Below are 20,057 nucleotides of genomic sequence, written 5' to 3'. Positions count from 1 at the left end.
TAAAATTTATATTCAGAAAGGAATGTGACCCAGGCAGGAAAATCCTCCGTCACCCTTGGGTCAAGGGAAGGGCTCAGAAGCACTTACACCCAATCAGCATGACACAGATGGAGAAGATCTTCTCGGAGTTGGTGTTGGGAGAGACATTGCCAAAGCCCACGCTGGTGAGGCTACTGAAGGTGAAGTATAGGGCTGTCACATATTTGTCCTTGATGGAGGGGCCAGAAGAGAGGTCGCTGTCGTTGTAGCGCTTGCCGATCTGGTCGCCAAGGTTGTCCAGCCACCCAATCTTATGCTCCATGTAGGGCCGCTCCACGTTGCCAATTGCGTACCAGATGCAGGCCAGCCAGTGGGCGATGAGGGCAAAAGTGCACATGAGCAGGAAGAGCACAGCGGCCCCGTACTCGGAATAGCGGTCCAGCTTGCGGGCAACTCTCACCAGGCGCAAGAGTCGCGCTGTCTTCAGCAACCCTATCAAGGTGGTTGTCTGGAGAAGGGATGAATGAAGAAAGAAAGAAAGAAAGAAAGAAAGAAAGAAAGAAAGAAAGAAAGAAAGAAAGAAGAGTAACAAGACATTTGAACACTATTTGCAATTAAAAAAACAAAAAGTGTGAGAGTGACAGGAAGGTGTTGAATCTGAAAACTGTAATGCAAGAAGCGCCATGACTACACCAAAACAGAAACCATTACTTCAGAAGAATGGCAGATGAAGATGTTGGAGTTTTTGGAGCTGGCTGACCTGACCGGAAGAATCCGCAATCAGAAAGAAGAGGAGTACCAAGAAGATTGGAAGAAATTTAAAGACTATTTAGTTAAATATTGTAATATAAGATAATTAGAAGATACTTGAAAGTATCTGATAGGCCTAGGACTGAAACAAGAACGTTGTATAGTAATATGGATTTAAGTTAAAAAAGAAAAGAGATGAAGGTAGTTAGTTAAAGGAGTTAATTGTATTAGAAAGAGGATTTTAGGGAACTGTTACAAAGGAGGTCAATGAAATTCAGTTAGGGGGGAATCGCGAAGTCAGACTACAATGAAAGTTAACTTGGATTTTGGAAGTACCGGTAATCACTGTTTATATTCTTTTTTCTTTTTCTTTTAGTATTGTAAGATGTTTTGTTTTATGTTTTTCATATGTTATACTTGTTATAAATGTGGAAAATTAATTAAAAAAAATTGAAAACCCCCCAGAAACTCTACGGTCACTGTGGTGTTTTCTTTCTCCTAAAGTGAAGTGTATTATAAGCCCCACTTCATTTATTTCCCCTCCATTTCTTAATGCACCTGTGTGCAGATTTTATTATGAAACTCCTGCAACCCACTTCTTGAACCCCAAATCTACACTTTTGGGAGTTTTGGGGCTCTTTCCAACACGGGAAAAACCACACACAACAACCATGGATAAACTTACATTTTTAAAAAAACGGTGCCAGATTTTCACGGAATTCTGGTCTTTCTGCCTGAAACCATTTACAGGTTCCAGAGGTCCCCAAAGGCTTTGCTAGTCCTGTCCACAGACCATAGGACCACACTCCTGACCTCCTGCCGGACACATTGCCATGTTTAGCTGGAGGGAGATGGGGAAGGGCAAAGCGGGGGGGGGGGGACGGACGGACGGACCACCAATCCAGTACTCCTGCTGATGTGCCCACACCATGCTGACCTCCCCGCATTTTAGCCCCTTCCCCTCGTCCTCCAGGTAAGCACAGCAGTGTGGATGATTGAAAGCCGCTTTCTTCTACTGATATAACTGGCATGTGATTTTGGGCAGTGGCGTAGCATGGGTTGTCAGCACCCGGGGCAAGGCAAGTAATTTGCGCCCCCTAACCCGTGGATTTGCGCCCCCTAACCCTAACCCCCAGATGTTGCGCCTGGTGCGGCCAACGCTACGCTGCTGACTTTGGGAACAGGATACCTGAAAATATGCATTCTCCTGCATATAGGGCTGCCCAAACCTTGCTCCCAAACTCTTTTCAGGGGGTCTGTGTCGGATCCCCCCCCCCACCAAAGTGAAGTGAAGTAGGTGGCTAACAGGATAAGTGCCTTCTTTCTCAATAGAGAAAGAAGGTCCCCCCCTCCCCACTTGTGGAATGCCTCTCTGGCCATTCTGGCACCAGGGGGAAACTTCTGTCATTCTCTCAGGGCCTTTAAAAACAGACATACAGTGGTACCTCGGGTTAAGTACTTAATTCATCTGTTCTTAACCTGAAACTGTTCTTAACCTGAAGACCACTTTAGCTAATGGGGCCTCCCACTGCTGCCACGCCACTGGAGCACGATTTCTGTTCTCACCCTGAAGCAAAGTTCTTAACCCGAGGTACTATTTCTGGGTTAGCAGAGTCTGTAACCTGAAGCGTATGTAACCCGAGGTACCACTGTATACTGGATGGGAAGTTTCTGGTTTTGTTAGTTTCAAGCCTAAGGGACCTTTAAAAAAGACAAGAAAAGATTCTTAAATATGCAATAAAAATAAATTTAAAACAGGTAGTTGGGGGAATTGACACCAGCCAATACGTTCCTGCGGCAGTCAGCTAACGTTCTAGGTTAGTGGAGTCTGTAACCTGAAGCGTATGTAACCTGAAGTGTATGTAACCCGAGGTACCACTGTACCTGTTTTTGCCATTTTGTAATTATTTTCTCATCTGGTTTTGCTCTCCTCTCTATTGCAAATATTTAGGCTGCAAGTTATGGTGTTGATATTCAGCTATTGGACCTGCGTTTTAATTTTATCATGTCATTTTATGTTTTTGAGCCCCTTAGAGAAAAAAAATGTCATTGGATGGCCTTATATAAATATAGCTAGTTGGCAGCAGAGCATTCCTCAGCATGGTGGCAGCGGCGAGTGAAGTTGTGCATTGACCATCACTTCCAAAGCCCTATTTTTCCATGTTGGCCAGGGCAGGAAATGGGGACCTGTCCCAATGGATCTCTGCTTTGTAAAATTTCCCCCTTGAAACCACTGGGGGATGAGGGATTAACTCTACCATCTCCAAGCTGGAATTGCTGGTGATGAGACCAACTGGGGCCTATTAGATGATTAGAGGCAGCTTGGTCCTGCCTCTGCCCCACCCCCAGAGTGCCATGTTCCAGCGTCTAATGCCAGCTCTTGCTGATAAAGACACAATATGTGGAGGCTGCACAATGTTATTTGTATGAGGATATCAGGAACTTCCACGTCTCCTCACTTGTGAAGCTCTTCTCCATTGGAAGAGAGGCACTCCTGCCACATCCTATTCCCCTCCAGCCAATGGATCTGGGAATTTGGATTGCTGTACAGTATGTATTTAAGGACATGGGTGGCGCTGTGGTCTAAACCACAGAGCCAAGGCTTGCCGATCAGAAGGTCAGCGGTTCAAATCCCCGTGACGGGGTGAGCTCCCGTTGCTTGGTCCCTGCTCCTGCCAACCTAGAAGTTTGAAAGCACGTCAAAGTGCAAGTAGATAAATAGGTACCACTCCGGCAGGAAGGTAAATTGCTGCTCTGGTTCGCCAGAAGCGGCTTAGTTATGCTGGCCACATGACCCGGAAGCTGTAGGCCGGCTTCCTTGGCCAATAAAGCGAGATGAGCGCCGCAACCCCAGAGTCGGCCACAACTGGACCTAACGGTCAGGTGTACCTTTACCTTTACAATATGTGATTACGGTGGTGAGAGTTTTATATGCACAAAGATAGAAAGACTCATCGTTACCAACCATGGAGGAATGGTTACTGAAATTATTAGGCTTAGCTGAGATGGCAAGAATGGCATGTTTAATCGAAGAAAAGTCATTGTCAACATTTACTAAAGATTGGAAACCTCTCATAGACTTTTTGCGTGAAAAAGGAAAAGTAATAATGGCATGCGTTGACTAATGTTTATATACAGCTGACAGAGAAAGAATCTATAGTTTATTTCTTTCTCTCTCTCTTTAAATCCTTCTTCTATCTCTATCTCTTTCTCTCCCCCCCTTCTTTTTTTCTTTCTTTTCCCCTGGATCTCTGTTTTATCTACATTATTGTTTTAGTCTGGACAAAAAAGATATTTGATAATAATCTTTGTAAATAATTATAATTTTTACAAAATTTATTTTAAAAAGTAAAGTACAGTGGTACCTTGGGTTAATTTGTTCCAGAGGTCCATTCTTAACCTGAAACTGAAACTGTACCACTTTAGCTAATGGGGCCTCCTGCTGCCACTGCGCCACCGGAGCACAATTTCTGTTCTCATCCTGAAGCAAAGTTCTTAACCTGAAGCACTATTTCTGGATTAGCGGAGTGTGTAACCTGAAGCGTATGTAGCCTGAAGCGTATGTAACCTGAGCTGTAAGTGTGTTAGGTGCCCTTCATGTTGAAGCCTAGAGAACTCTTGACAAACAAGAGCTCCTTTCCACACAAGATTTCTGTGATCCCCCTAAAGATCCACGGGGTATATGTGTACAGCCAGCTCTGTCCCACCCCCTAAGTATAGGGACATCTCTCTAAGAACAACAGTCCTTCACAGTTCCAGTGTGTGCACCCAACTTTTCTCCAAAATGTGAAGGCAAAATAGTGTGGATGAATAAAACCGCTGTCCGCCTTACCTCATCTGATCCAGAGCGGAAGATGAGCAAGTCGAAGGGGATGGCAGCCACCATGTCGATGAGAAACCAGCCTTTGAAGTAGTGGATGGCGATCTTTGCTGGGTGGCTTACTACCTCATCGTTGATATTGACATAAGTGGTGCGGAAGTTGATGATGATGTCAACGATAAACATGATGTCTACAATGAGGTCAATGATGTAGAGTGGATCGCATGAGTAGCCGCAGTCTGAGCGATTCTCCTCCTGCTCTTCGTTCAGCAGGAAGGCGGCAGAGTAGGGTGTGAAAACGGCCGTGTAGATGACCAGCAGGAGGATGAGCCAGTCCCACACGGCCTTGAAGGGGCTGTAGTGCAGAATGGTCCATCGGTGGATGCGGGGTGCCTGCAGCTTGTACTCAGGGAGGACATCGGCTCCCAGGGACAGGACCTGCCAGGAAAAACAGACATCACAGAATCATAGAATTGTAGGATTGGGAGGGACCCCGAGGGTCATAGATTCCAACCTCCTGCAATGCAGGAATCTCAGCTAAGGCATCTAGGACAGCTGGCCATCCAACTTCTGCTTAAGGAAGGAGAGTCCACAACCTCCTGAGGGAGACTGTTCCACGGTTGAATGCTCATCAGTGAGTGATGTGAACTATAGAGGGCAGCTGTGAGGATCCATATAAAACAGGCACATTTGCACCGTAGTACAGTTTCTGTCCTGGCGTGCTCTGGTCCATGGGGTCACGAAGGGTCGGACACGACTAAACGACTAAACAACAACAACAGTTTCTGTGTCCTGCACTGGGTGTGTGAGTGTGTTCCAGTCTTTGGAATCTGACATACATTTGTAGATCAAGAGCAAATACTGGGAAACAGCAACGAAGTATGTGTCTGTGTGTAGAAAAGGGCCATAAGAATGTCTGTGAGGGCCCTAAGAATGGACTGCTTCTTCACCATTTTTTTAAAATAAAAAAAATCTTATTTTCCATTCTAACATTTAGAAGAAGAGAAGAAGAGTTTGGATTTAATATCCCGCTTTATCACTACCCGAAGGAGTCTCAAAGCAGCTAACATTCTCCTTTCCCTTCCTCCCCCACAACAAACACTCTGTGGGGCGAGTGGGGCTGAGAGACTTCAAAGAAGTGTGACTGGCCCAAGGGCACCCAGCAGAATCCCCACGGTGGGGTGAGCTCCCTTGCTCTGTCCCAGCTCCTGCCAACCTAGCAGTACAAAAGAATGCCAGTGAGAGTAAATAAATAGGTACCACTGCAGCAGGAATGCGCTCTGGTTTTTGTCACGGTGTCCTGTTGCACTAGAAGCGGTTTAGTCATGCTGGCCACATGACCTAGAAAGCTTTCTATGGACAAACACCGTCTCCCTCGGCCTGAAAGCCTGAAAGCAACCCCATAGTCGCCTTTGACGGGACTTAACCATCCAGGGGTCCTTTACCTTTTTCTTTTTACCTATTAGAAGAACAGCCACCCAGAAATATATTTTTGCCCCCTTGGCCTGCGCCTTTGGTGGGGATCAACCTAGCCAACCCCTGGGTATGTTCCTGCAGCCATCCACCCCAAGCCAGATTAGTAGATCCATCTTTTGGTCCCAGTACCACAGCTGCTACCATAACCACATGGCGGTTGTGATCTGACCTATTTTCTTCCAGTAGCAAACTCAAAGGCACAAAGACGTCATTAGTCACAAAAACTAACACAGAGACACCAACAGTCACCCCTGCAGCTTCCCCAGCAACTTTCTGCCATATACCAGTCCTCAGGACCTTTGCTGGCTATGACCCCAAATATCACTGCTCAGGAAATTCACCTGAATGGAACTAGGGAAGCCAGTTTGCACCCTCTCGATGGATGGCTCTGTTAGTTTCTCTTTTTCCCAATCTCCGGTTCAGTTTGCTACTTTTCTACATCAGTTTGCAATTAAAAACAACAAGAACTCCACATGAAAATCCACCAGCAAGTGAGTTTTCCCTAATATACACAGTTTTGTACACAAATTTTCCACATATGCACATGTCTGCAAACCATTTCCCCTAACAACATGCACTTTTGTATGTCCATATTTTATGAACAAAATATGCACGTTTTTTGTACGTGGTTGGAGAACTGGGTACCAAAATTTGGAAAAGGGTAAATATTGAAAGACAGGTGCATTTTGGTTCCATCTTGTTTCAGGAAGTGGGATTTAGTTAGTCTCTTCCTTTTTCCCACCACCTGCACAAGAACACACCCAAGTATCTGTGTGAAGGGAATAAACCATTTGCAAGGAAAAGAGATGGGAGTCCTGGTGAACAAAGCAGGAAAGGATAGTCATGGGTAGGTAAACTAAGGCCCGGGGGCCGGATCCAGCCCAATTGCCTTCTAAATCCAGCCCACAGACAGTCCAGGAATCAGCATTTTTTTACCTGAGTAGAACGTGCCCTTTTATTTAAAATGCATCTCTGGGTTATTTGTGGGGCATAGGAATTTGTTCATTCCCCACCCCAAAGAAAATATACTCCGGCCCCCCACAAGGTCTGAGGGACAGTGGACTGGCCCCCTGCTGAAAAGGTTTGCTGACTAAAACTTGAATAAAACATTGGTGGGGCCCAGGTAAACCCTGCCCCACATAATCAATCACAAGACACACAACATTTGAATGGCAATTCCCATAAACCTTTGGGGTGGCCCCCTCAAATATTTTATGGTGCCGAAGAGACCTTGGCCCCTAGATGTTGGCTCCAGTGATCACATTGGTAGTTCACTAGGGAAGAATAACCCAATCTGGTTTAAAATCTGACTCCTGGAAGATGGGAATATGAACTCTTCTGTACCATCCAACCACATGCACAGAACTGCAGCTTAGCAATGTGGAACAACAAAGACGCAGCACAGAAAAGGTAGCCATGGTCTCTCATGAGACAAAATTGGGGGGGGGGGGGAAACATGCAAACACACCTGAGGCTTTGTAGGTCTGTAGCCTGGACCAACAGCCAGGTGATTGACTCAGGCATGCCTCAAAATGGCTTCCATTTTACCACATCTCCTTGGCAGGCGTTTGATTGATTGCAAGTCCGTTTGCCACTCCTTAGGTAGGTGGCTTTGCAGGTGGGCCTTGGGCCTTCACTGTGAACTGGTCTATTGCAGACAAGATCATCGTCCTGCCGCCAAATCAATCAATGGTGGCATGAATTTGGGGGCGCTGGCCTGGGCACAGGAACAACTGACCAATAATGGGATAAATCCCTGTCCTGTGGGGCCTTTCATCTTCTCTCTTGCCATGCCAGTTCTTCCACCCACCCTCTTGCAGATTAGGGTTTTTTTGGCGGATGGTACGACCTTGCTAGGGGCAAAGTCAGTCGCCTGTTTTAGGGGCCAAGAAAAAAGCACACCAAGAAAAAAGCACACCAAGAACTCAAGTTTCAATAGTGGGAGTGGTCCATACTCGCAAATCAATAGTCAATAGTAACAAAAACTAATCCATTCAAAAGTATGTGGCCTGACAAGGATTACAAACTCAAATAGAGATGACAAACTCTAACAGAGATCACAAACTCATAAAGATATGTATAACACAATAATTCATTACAGAATTAGAGATACGAGTTTATGAGTAGAGATAAGTTCATGTTAGTCCATAGTCAGATTCGACGTGGAGGTTTTAGTTTCAATCATTGAGCAGAAGTCAGAAATCAATTATGGATTAGAAACCAGGACAGGGCCCTGTTTCCATGTATTCAATGGTGTGCTTTTTCCTTGGTATATTTAATAACAAGAACTCCACCTTATTTAACGTTTGTTTTAGGGGCCAGGCAGGAATTTTCCCCATCTGGCAAATTGGCACTGCCATTTTGGTTTTCGCCTACCTCAAAGCAATCGTCACAACTTTGTAAGGCGGATAGGCACTGGGTAAGCCTAGTCTTGGTTGGAGGGGAGGTTGTAGCCTCTGCCTGCCCCTCCATGGTTAAGGGTATCCTGTTGAAAGGATCCAGGATTAGTGGATCCTGACCGATGCCCAGATGGGGGCTAGGGGAGGCAATGGGTTTCCCCACAAGTGCCAATGGAAAGTTGCTTTCCAGGACTAATAAGTCACTGGGGTGGGGTAGATTTTCATGGGGACCACGACAGGAAGAAAAAGTATTCAATCCTCTCATCATGTACTGTGGTCCTGATCCTGATCATCTTCTCTTGCACTGCAAAAATCTAGACTTCTTCAAATACAATCATGCATTTAACTTCATGTCTAATAGTTTCACACTCACTGTATTTATACTAGCAAGGACGTTTTCTGTCAAAAAAGCACATTCAAAAGTTGCAGAACACAGAACTTCTCCAGGTATTTGGTGCAATCTGGGGGTTTGCCAAGCCTGGGAATAAAGAGGGCACGAACTTTTGTTTGCCAACTCTTGAAAGCATATTTATTCACCTAGGCCACTGAGAGTTATTGATACCTGGGCCTTGAGAACTGTTCTGCTTACTGACTTCATGGCTGCATTTTAATCTGCCCTTCTTGTAATTTGTTTTTATTGGTTCTGTGTTGTGTTTATTGATGGTCTTTTAAGGTGGCAAGCTGCCTTGGAATCGGTACAGAAGGCAGTTTATAAATGTTGAAAAATCAATAACGTAACTGAAAGGATAATGCCCTTTTTGCAGAACAGCCATTGGTTCTCCCTTCCTCCTCACTTCCCCATATTTCTCCTGCATCCCTTTCAAGTGAAATAAACTGATGAATGCTTGAAGACACACAAGAGTGAGGTCAAGGAGCAAACTAACTTTGTGAAAACTTTCCATTTTCTTATCCAGGAAGTTCAAAGTGCTTGCTTGGGTGGAGGATGACTCCCACACAGCTGGCTCTTGTCACATCTGCTGCTGTGTCAGTCATTCTGGGGTTGCACCATTGAGGGCACTCATACGCAGGTGCCACATGGTGGGAGCCGGTGAACCCATGATGGGGACACACAGCCCCAGCACACTCAACCTGCATCACCGAGCAGTCCAAAGTCAGGCCAGGCACAGAGAGAGCTAATACACAGCCATCTCTTCCACAGCTTGTCCAGCCCTGGAGTTTCTGAACTGGAGCTGCTGCAGCCATATTCCCATCTTCAGCTGACTACTATCAGCTCCCTTCCTTCCAAATGTCTCCTTGAGAGAAGGGCCTTACTGTTAGTTTCTGTTCTTATCACTGAGCAGCTGTGTGGAGTCACAAGACTCTGTTTACATTCCAGAGACCTTCCTGTCTTACGGGAAAAGGAGACGGGATGTGACGTTAGTGGTTTCTTGGTTCCCTTTGTTTCGGTTGCTCTCTACTTTCATAGAGAGAGGATGTCTTTTCTGTTCTGCGTAGTTTAGAAATAAAACTCTTTACAATGTAGCCAAACCTCTCATCACTTCCCTGTGCTGGGAACCCTGCTGGATAGAATGAGCTTGAGGCCTTATCAAAGGCTCAGGTCATTAAACACGTCAGAGGCGTTTTCAAAGGCTCGGCTCGGCGGAAGATGAGGCCTTATTGGCTTGGCCGAGCGGAGTTCCGACACTTACTCCTGAGGAAACCATTAATCTGGATGGGTCCTTGCCTGTAATTGGGTACATCTCCAGATGAGCCTGGTCTCCATCTAACACAGGACCTGTCCCTCGGGCTGGGCACCCATTCAGCCTCAAAGTCAGAGGCAGAATTCAACTTGGGTGTGAACTGCCCCTCCTTGTTGCAGTGTTGTTGCAGGACCCTTGTCCCAATGTGTAGCCTGACCCAGGCTTGATGTAAGACATGCTTCTCCTGGCCCTCTTCTGGTGAGGAATCCCTTGGCTGAGGTAGGCAGAGGATTTTGTACACATATCCGCACAATGACATAGCATGGATTGCCAATGCCCGGGGCTGTGTGAAGTGGGGTGGGTGGGAGGGAGGAAAACAGTTGGAGTATGCCTAATGGCGTCTGCGTCACCCAGGAGATCAACAGCCACAGAGATGAAAATAAGAGTTGTTCCATTGTTTGGATAGGTTAATTCCTGGTTCACATGGAGGAGCTGTATTAAGGCAGCACTGGGTGCTGAAATTCTGCACCTCTAACAATTTTGCATCCAGGGAAACCACCCTTTTGCCCCTCTCCAAGCTATGCCACTGCCTCCACATCCTATACAGCTGCTACTACCTATCGGGTACCATGCCTTGCAAGTCCATCTCTGCTCTGACAAGTGGGGGTGTCAAGACAGAACACTCCAATCAAGAAAAAAGGGTCTTACTCATTTTAATAACTTAAATGTGCTTTTATGGTGTATGTACCCATGTAAGTGTATGGTGTACTTACCCATGTAAGTAATTATGCAGGTTCTTACTTTACCGTAGGCCTATAATGCCTGCATCAACACCCTATATAGTGTTATAAATTTGTAGGTGCCAAACCCCTCAGATCCCTGGATCTAGTAAGTGTTTGAAGCTAACCAAGCCAGGCTAGCTTCCCGAACCCCTGGATTCAGCAAATGTTAATATATAAGCCAGGCTAGCTTCCTGTTGAGGCAATTGCCTGGGTGATGGGCCATTCAGAGAACAAAAGGAAAGAGGGCTCTGTGCTCAGTTAGTGGGCAGGGCAAAAGCTGGGGTTTAGAGCAGAGTTTGCAGTTATGAGAGCTAGAAACTGGAGGGGGGAAAGCAGCAAGCTGGAAAGGCAGAGAGCAAGCCATGGCTGACCTCTGCTTGAATCCAAGGCTGTGGCTATGGGAGAAACAAGACCATTTTGAGGGGTTGATGCTGCAAACCCCTCCATCATAGGCTCAGGTTGCGTGTGTGTAAAGGTAAAGGTAAAGGGACCCCTGACCATTAGGTCCAGTTGTGGCCGACTCTGGGGTTGCGGCGCTCATCTCGCTTTATTGGCCGAGGGAGCCGGTGTGTGTAAATAAACCATATATCATAAAGACACCACAGTCTCTGCTGTGCCTCATTTCCAAAAGGAAACATGAACCCTGGGTAAGTGCCTGGAACCCAGGACTCTCACACCGTTTGAAGACTGAGGCAGCATGCAACAATATTTTATAAGCCGCTACAAAAAAAAAATTCCTTCCAGTAGCACCTTAAAGACCAACTAAGTTAGTTCTTGGTATGAGCTTTCGTGTGCATGCACACTTCTTCAGCCGCTGTTAGATTTCTACTGAACTGTCCTCAAATAATGTGCTATGTGTAATATGAATCAATGGCAAATGGCATGAGCGGGGAGTTAATGCGCAGCTCAGAACAGAACATGCTGCTAGGAAGCAACAAGCAATGTTAGCTTAATCCCAAAGTGCTGTATTCCAACCTTTCAAAATGAAGTTGGCCAAGGATGTCCAGCCTGGTCCCTGCAAAGTGTGCTCTTAGTCTGGAAGATCATGGGTTTTACAGGACACTCTGCTGACAGCCTATGGTCATGATAACAAAGTGTGTGAAATAAGGAGGTTTCAGCAGCAGACCTCCTGATAGCTGAATAATAGAATTGTAGAGTTGGAAGGGACCATGAGGGTCATCTAGCCCAACCCCTGTGATGCAGGAATCCTTTGGACCCACGTTCCTCAGATTACAGTCTCAAGCTCTACCAACTGATCTATCCACAGGGAAAGACATCGATTGCATGGGTTCATGCAATCGATCCAATTTGAAACCATACCAGACTCTTTCCCTGTGGATAGCTCAGCATGAACCATGTCCTACTGCATTGTGGGCAGCATGAGCAAGCAAGGGATCAACTGATCAAACCCTTACTAGCAAATTTGCTGGGAAAATCTGAAGACTCCCATATTAAATACCTTCTGGAGGATAGGTTAAATGATATTACACTGACCGTGGCAAAGTTTCTTTCGGAGGTCGCAAGAAACAAAGACCATCATGCTCTATCTAGACCAGAGGTCGGCAACCTAAGGCCCATGGGTCACAAGCGGCCCATGGAGGTCGTTTAGCCGGCCCATGGACCCCCGGTGCCCGCTTGGGGACCCCCGCCGCCCGCTCAGTCAGCTCCCGTCCGCCGCGCTAAACTGGCACAGAGTGGGGACCGCCTTCTGCGACACTGGCCAGCTTCCCATTGGCTGCAGGAAGCTCCTTCAGCCAATGGGAAGCTGCACACACCTCCTCCGCGCCAGAAGAAGCGCCGGAAATAGCGTGTGTGTGTGCACACATTCCAGCCCACCGCGGCATCTGCGGGACCGTGAACCAGCCCAAGCCACAAAAACTTTGCCAACCCCCGCTCTAGACATAACAAAATGACTACCTCGGTCTCTTTCGCCTGTTGCTTGGTTGTTTTAACTGTATCTTGTTTTGAAACTGTTTTGTGGGTCTATGGACCGCAATAAAGATACTTGATTTGATTTGAATTGGATGGGGGACTTGCACTGAGATTCCTGCATTGCAGGGTTTTGGACGAGATGACCCCCAGGGTCCCTTCCAACTCTATAATTCTATGGGTATTTAAGAACCCAAACATAAGACAGGATGTTTTCTCATGCGAGCTCTGCATCCAACCCGGAGCATCATAATGCATCTGATGTCACAGTACCACTCCTTCCTCCTCCTCCTCCTCCTCCTCCTCCTCCTCCTCCCTTTTGGAGGACCAAACAGTTCTGGAACAAGGCTTCCTTGTGAGCCAATGCCTACTTGCACGCAGGGCCAGCTCAAAGACATTTTGATGCCGAAGATGGACAAGACGGTACCGCTCCAATTCCTTGTACAAAAACCAACAACGGGACTAGCAGCTGAATTTTAAGAAGTGGCACCTTTTACTGCATCTAGGAGCAACAGGCTAGCTAAGGAGATGCAAGGCATGCACACTGCTAACCTTCCAAATCTCGCTGCTGCTCCATGTTTCCCAGCACCTGCTGCCTGAGGCAATGGCCCCCCTCTGCCTAATGGGAGGGCCGGTGCTTCGTGTAAGCAAGGCAGGGAATGCACAGAGCTTGACTCTCATACAAAAGTGCCAGGGACTGGCAGGGCTCGGCCGAGTGGGTGGAAGAGGTAGCAATTTATGGGGTTTTTGTGCCTCCTGTGAGGCAGGAACCGGATCTGGAGGATGGGGAGGGGTCTGAGCCGTTGGAGAGAGGGGAGGGAGAACAAGGTGCACTAGGAGGAAGAGATGGCGCCTGGAGGAGGGGGCAGCAGAATCCCCTTCATCCCCACCCCCATTGTCCCCCAGGAACAAGAGGGACTTGAAGAGGCAGGAACAGCACAACTTCTGTGTTGAAGGAATAGCAGCTTGTGTGCGTGTCAGGGACTGGACTGAGGAGGGCTGGTGGGAGCCACCCCCCCTTGTCCTGAACCTTCCCAAGGGCAGGAGGACAGTATTGATTTAGAACAGTGGTTTGCAGAGGGGCATAGTCCAGAGGGGAAAAGCTGGGAAATACTGAGTGACGAGCAGCTAGGAGAGGAAACGCCAGGAAAGAGAGAGCTGGCAGATTCAGTGTCCTTGGAAAGCATTCCCAACCCCCTTCACCTAAGACCAGACGGGCTTTGAGAGTGATAGAACAGAGAGCGCAGCGGCAACAAGCTCAGATTACCCGACGTAGGAATGACGTAGATTAATGGGGATGGAGGGGGTAAACCTTTACTGGGAGCAACGCCATTTTTAGAGAGAAATGCATTCCTTAGTTTCTTTAATAATCACAGTGAGAGACAAACTGGTAAGAACACTCCTTTCATTTGATCTGCTTATTTACTGCCACCGGGGGAGGGATCCGATTCCCAGAAGCCTGACAGTGCACTTGTGCTATTGGAAGAAGGTACTTAAGTTTTGGGTGGAGGCGTGGCCACCCGTTGCTCCAACAGTCCAGTTCAGCACATAAGCCCAGGAAGGACTTAGTAAAGGGTGGGTCTTCTTTTAACACCACAACATGTCTCTGTCAGTATAGATTTATCATTCCCATTAGAATCCCAGCAAACCGGACTTAAGTCTCCCATGTGAAAACAAACCTTTCATCTAAGGTCTCATCCACCCTTGTTTTTGCTCTGCTGCATCCCCCCGGGGAAAACCTGGGGTTCAGCGCTGAATTGGAACAAACAGCAATCCGTTTTTCCGCGGATGGCCATTTGTTCCAATTTAGAAATAATCCATGTGTTTTCCAGGGGAGAGCAGTGGGGCAAAGACAAAACTACTTGGACCCACAAAGCATGAGATGAGAGGGAAACCGCTTGGATGGGCTCTCTGTCACCAGGTTCCTAAAATGTAAACATTCTCCTTAGTTTAAGAGATTGCACCTACCTTCCTGCAACAGCGAGCACGTTTATAAGCCCTGCCAATTGTCTCAAGGCTCCAAATTCACAACAGCTCAAAAGTGAGTTTCACAGACCCTTTGCAAAACTCCAGTTAACCTTTAAAAGCAGACCTAATTGTAGATTCATTTTTCATGGCAATTGCACTATTTTTTAAAGTGCTAACAGCTGGGGCAGTGAGTCATGCAGTGGTCTAAGGTGGATTTGTGAAATAACATTTGTTTTCCATTTATTTTTGTTTGATCATTTTTAAAATTAATTTTCATTTATAACAATCCAATAAAAGCCACATAAGTGCAATACCAAATTATAATACTATTTAAAAAGTCATGTTTTCCATTTATTTTTAAGGCTTAATTTGTGGCCTCTTATTGCTCAGGAGATGGGGGAGAGAGTAAACGCCAAGCCCCAAGAAACTGGTGTATAGCAAACATCATTTAACCTAGCTATTGCTGCTATTCGAGCACATATGGCAAATCTTTCTGAAATATCCCACAGGTTTGCCCATCACTGTCTGTATCCTATAGACGTGTACACATAGTTCCTGGGTCCAGGGAAGTACTTGGGGAAGGAAGTTTCCGTAGAGGTGAGTGAGAGGAGGAAGGCAGTGTGGACCTAAATAAAGTTATTCCTGATTGGATTTACTTGAAGGGCTTGGAGTCTGATTCTAAGAAAAGCAACCTGCTCAGGAACAACACAGGAAGTTCACAAGGAACACACAAGAGCGTTCTCCATCTCCAACTGTTAAAACCCCAGGCTGTTCTGACCATGAATACCGTTACAAAAGTTGGGTGCTTCCCCTCTTTATGCCGGACGGTGGCAAGAGCCCAGGCACTCACCCAGGGTCTGGGTTCCTTGGGAGGATTGAGACACAGCAGAGACTGTCATAGCTTCAGAAATTTATTTATATTTATATTATTTATATTTATATTTATATTTATATTTATATTTATATTTATATTTATATTTATATTTATATTTATATTTATATTTATACCCTGCCCTCCCCAGCCAAGACTGGGCTCAGGGCTACTAACAACCAATAATAAAATACAATTTAAAAAATACAATTTAAAAAACAAGATTAAAATACAACATTAAAACATTAGGATGCAGCCTCTTCACAGGAGGAGAAAGGAAAAAGAAAGAGGGGGAGGGAATCAAACTGATTCTAAGCCAAAGGCCAGGTGGAACAACTCTGTCTTACAGGCCCTGCGGAAAGAGATCAGATCCCGCAGGGCCCTGGTCTCATGAGGCAGAGCATTCCGCCAGTGTGTTGAGAAGGCCCTGGCTCTGGTTGAGGCTAATCTAACTTCCTTAGGGCCAGGGATCTCTAGGGTGTTGCTATTTATGGACCTTAAGGTCCTCCGTGGGGCATACCCGTAGGCATGAGGGTCCTAGGCCATGAAGGGCTTTAAAGGTCAAAACCAGCACCTTAAATCTGACCCTGTACTCCACCGGGAGCCAGTGCAGCCAGTGGAAAAGCACTGGGTGAATATGCTCCCGTGGCAGAGACCCCGTGAGGAGCCTTGCTGCAGCATTCTGCACCCGCTGGAGTTTCTGGGACAGCTTCAAGGGCAGCCCCGCGTAGAGCGAATTACAGTAGTCAAGCCTGAAGGTGACCGTCGCATGGATCACTGTGGCCAGGTCGGGGCGGGAAAGGTAACAAATATGGTTTATTCGCCTATTTACACCTTCAGTTTGCCTGGAGGGAGTCCAGCATCTCACAGCATGGTCATTTCAAGAGGGGGCCTGACTGGTATCATAATGCCAAGAGTCTCCCTCTTGTAAGAGTCTTAAGGCAGAAGTCAAGAGGAGGTAGCAGACAATCAGGAGAGGCTCCTTTAGTGCTGTGCAGTTATTGAATTGGACAAAGGCTTACTGGGAAGAAGAAACATAGCTATGTCTGATTCCCCACCACTGGGGGAATACCAGTTGCTACCCAGGTTTGCTTGCATCCTTAAATGAAACAGAGGCACCTTGGCTTCATACAGATTTTTCTTATGGGCCAACATAGCTAACCTTTACTTTTTAATACTGCCTTCCTCTTATTTCAGAATGAAAGAACTTACATTCATGCATGAGTACAAGAGGGGTGGTCTGTTTACGATTAGTTACTCAGGATTACCAACAACCTAGAATATCCTTTATGACTACCTCTACCCCCAATCCTGACCTATTTTTGCACACATCTTACTTGTGGAAGGCCATCTTGATTTGTTGCACATGTTGGGTATTTTGATACACTGGTGCAACACTACAACTCATGGTTGAGTGACCCCTGCAGTGGCGTAGCATAGTGGGGAGCGGGCAGGGGGCCGTGGCCCTGGGTGCAAAATTCTGAGGGGGTACAACCAGGCGCCCCCATGCAGGCCCCAGCTTCAAAGGGGAGCCCCACCCTGGCGAAGGTGGTAGAGCAGCTCAGGCCCACAGCGAATGGGTACAGATGGAAGTAGGCAGTGTGGCTTGGCCCAGAACTCCTCTTTGCAGGCATCAGGGGGATTTGCCTGCCAAGGGCCACATCGGCTGGCCGAGCTCCCCTCTGTGCGGGCAGGCAGTGCACCATAGCCCCACTTTGCTCTGGTGGAGGTCCTCCAGCAGCATCAGCAGCTAACCCACTGCGGGTGTCGGCAACCCACACTATGCCACTGGACCCCTGTACCTGATGAGACCCATTTTGCTCAACATATGCAACAAACCAGGGTGGCACAGAGCACCAGGAAAAATCCTATCCTTCTCCACATGAACATGAGCCCTCCTTGCAGTGGCAACAAGCTCTGATGAGAAGCCTAAGTGTTAATTTAAGAAAACACAAAAATACTGAGTGACAAAGCTTGTTAAGAAGCAGGTTGTGTCACTGCAATGGCTGAAGCAACAGCATTGCACTGCATTTTGCAGGTAGACTATTCCTCTGGTATACGGCAAGAATAAAATAACTTATCCCTGTTGGGTCTGCAGTCAAGTTCAGATCCCATCCATGGCAATGAGATGGCTCCTCTCTCAGTCTCTCATACAAGCATACACGCATATGCAGGAGACATCGGACTGCAAAGGGCATTTGGTAGCCTGGTAGAGATTAATCAAAACCAATCAATCACTGGTCTCTGGATTGAGAGGAAAGCACCAATCAAGAGACAAGAGGCCAGCTACGTGGCTCTTGAGGGAGGGGCCAGGGAATAGGAAAAAGTGACCAAAATCCAATTGTTCCAAGAGGCAGTGGGAAGGTTGAGTGCGCAAGTGCTGTGACAAACCCTGGAGATGGGAGTCATGGAGGTCTGGGAAGCCGGGCAACAGATCCAAGATGTTCATAACGAGTTAGCCAAATGCTGAACACAAAAACCTCACTGAAGCAGGCTGAAAAGCTCATATTGATTTCAGAGAGGTTTGCCTCGTGCCATGTATATTTGCGGTGCCCGAGAAATTACATCATGACACACTGTAACAGAGACAGACCCTGACTGTTTCACCCATGCTCCCTGGAATTGGAATACACGCACACATGAGAGTCCCTGATCTTGATACAGGACTGCAAGGGTGAAGTTCTATGGTATAGAACCATTGCATCAGTTTAACTGCTGCAGAAGGACTGCAAAAGCACACATGCACCAATGAGGCAGCCTGCCAGATTTAGGCCACATTCACCCTGCACATTTAACGCACTATGATACCATGATGTTTTGGAAGATTCTCTCTCTATTTTTTAATTACAATTCTGTATTTGATGTGCAAGACTAATGCGGCAGGAAAAGAGACTTACAGTGGCACCTCAGGTTAAGTACTTAATTTATTCCGGAGGTTTGTTCTTAACCTGAAACTGTTCTTAACCTGAAGCACCACTTTAGCTAATGGGGCCTTCTGCTGCTGCCGTGCCGCCAGAGCACGATTTCTGTTCTCATCCTGAAGCATAGTTCTTAACCCAAGGTAATATTTCTGGGATAGCAGAGTCTGTAACCTGAAGCGTCTGTAACCTGAAGCGTATGTATATAAACCCTTTACCCGGTGGGGGGTAAAAGTAACTTTGGGATTCAGAACAAGAATGGTGCAAGAGAGATGGGCTAGTCTTCCACTTCAAACTGCAGCTATAAAAAAATCCCATAGAAGAACCATGGCACAACTTGTGAAATGTACTGCCATCACAAAGGTCCCCGCTGCCCATTAAACTGCCTGCCAACTCTATGGCTTCCTTTTCCCCACACTGACTTAAAAAAATAAAATAAAATAATGGATGGTTTTGCATTTTCCTTTAAAACAAACTCTATTCTTTACTGACATTTTTCTTTTCTTTAGTACAGGTATATATCGGTCAGATGCCTGTAACCAGCATGTTCAACATCTCCAGCAGTAAGTAAACACCCGGGCGGCATAATTCCATTCTCTTAATGTTTTCATATTGCATTCTTTCATCAGTGGTTTGTCTTTGCTTTTTGACTTCCTTCTCGCCCTTGCCCCACTCCTTTGCAAATGCGCACAGTTTCACCAAAGTGCTCAGCCTGCCTTGCCCTCTTATCAAATGCTCTTTTTTCATTTATGGAGTACTAGTCCTAACATTCTTAACAAGTTAAATCTTTCAGAAACATAAAGAACTTGTGCAACTTCTCTATGCCCCTTTACTACCTAATATTATCCTTCTAGAAGCACATGAAAAAGGAAGGCATTCCTGAGGTTTGTACGGCATTACCTAGATGGATACTATGAATAAGATGATTATTTCCTCTCCCAAACCCTCTTCCTCAATCACCTCCAGAAATAAGCAGAACTTCCTGATCAGTATGTGTAGTTTCTAAAAAAGGATTCTTCTTCTTTTTCTCAGTTTACCATGGATAAACTCTCTTTACACCTGAATAATGTTCACAGTGTTGACCCCGCAACAAGCAATTTCCTATGTAATCGGGGGAAATGTGTGTTGCAATATAGGGATGAGTGAATGTGTCTCTCTCAGCTTCTCATTTTCCCACCCTTAAGTTCAGGTCCCCACATTTCCAAATCAGCCCTCATGAAAATTCACCAGCATGCTAGTGCAAATTTCTGCATGCAATTTTGCCTGATATACGCAACGTTGCAAAGCAATTTCCCCCAAAACAAATCATCTCCGCATCTTATCTTTCACCGGTACATGTTCATGCACATGCACACTTTACCCAATTTATATGCATGTTTGTACACATTACTTTGCTGGCAGTTTGCGCAGCAAAATTCAGAGAAGTGCAAATTTTGAAGGATGGCTGTTTCGGCTCTCGTATTGTTTCATGAACAAATTTGCCTTTAAATGTGAACAGCCTCAAAGTTCTCCCTCACCCATATCA

At 46.3% G+C, this 20,057-nt stretch overlaps 1 protein-coding gene across 5 annotated transcripts in view; it reads right to left on the bottom strand.

Moving 5' to 3' along the window:
• KCNH6 (potassium voltage-gated channel subfamily H member 6) overlaps positions 1 to 20,057 on the bottom strand; it is a 124,200-nt gene that overhangs the window by 20,579 nt on the left and 83,564 nt on the right. For all 5 annotated transcript variants that reach the window (XM_083709064.1, XM_083709068.1, XM_083709066.1 and 2 more), the window contains 2 exons: positions 4,562 to 4,987; positions 88 to 487 (listed from right to left, as the gene is read on the bottom strand). In XM_083709064.1, the coding sequence (XP_083565190.1) occupies positions 88 to 487; positions 4,562 to 4,987 (826 nt within the window). The remainder of the gene's footprint in view (positions 1 to 87; positions 488 to 4,561; positions 4,988 to 20,057) is intronic.

Source organism: Podarcis gaigeae (genome assembly GCF_964106915.1).
Source record: "Podarcis gaigeae genome assembly, chromosome: 13".
NCBI classification, from domain to species: Eukaryota; Metazoa; Chordata; class Lepidosauria; order Squamata; family Lacertidae; genus Podarcis; species Podarcis gaigeae.
This window is presented reverse-complemented; position numbering and strand designations above follow the sequence as displayed.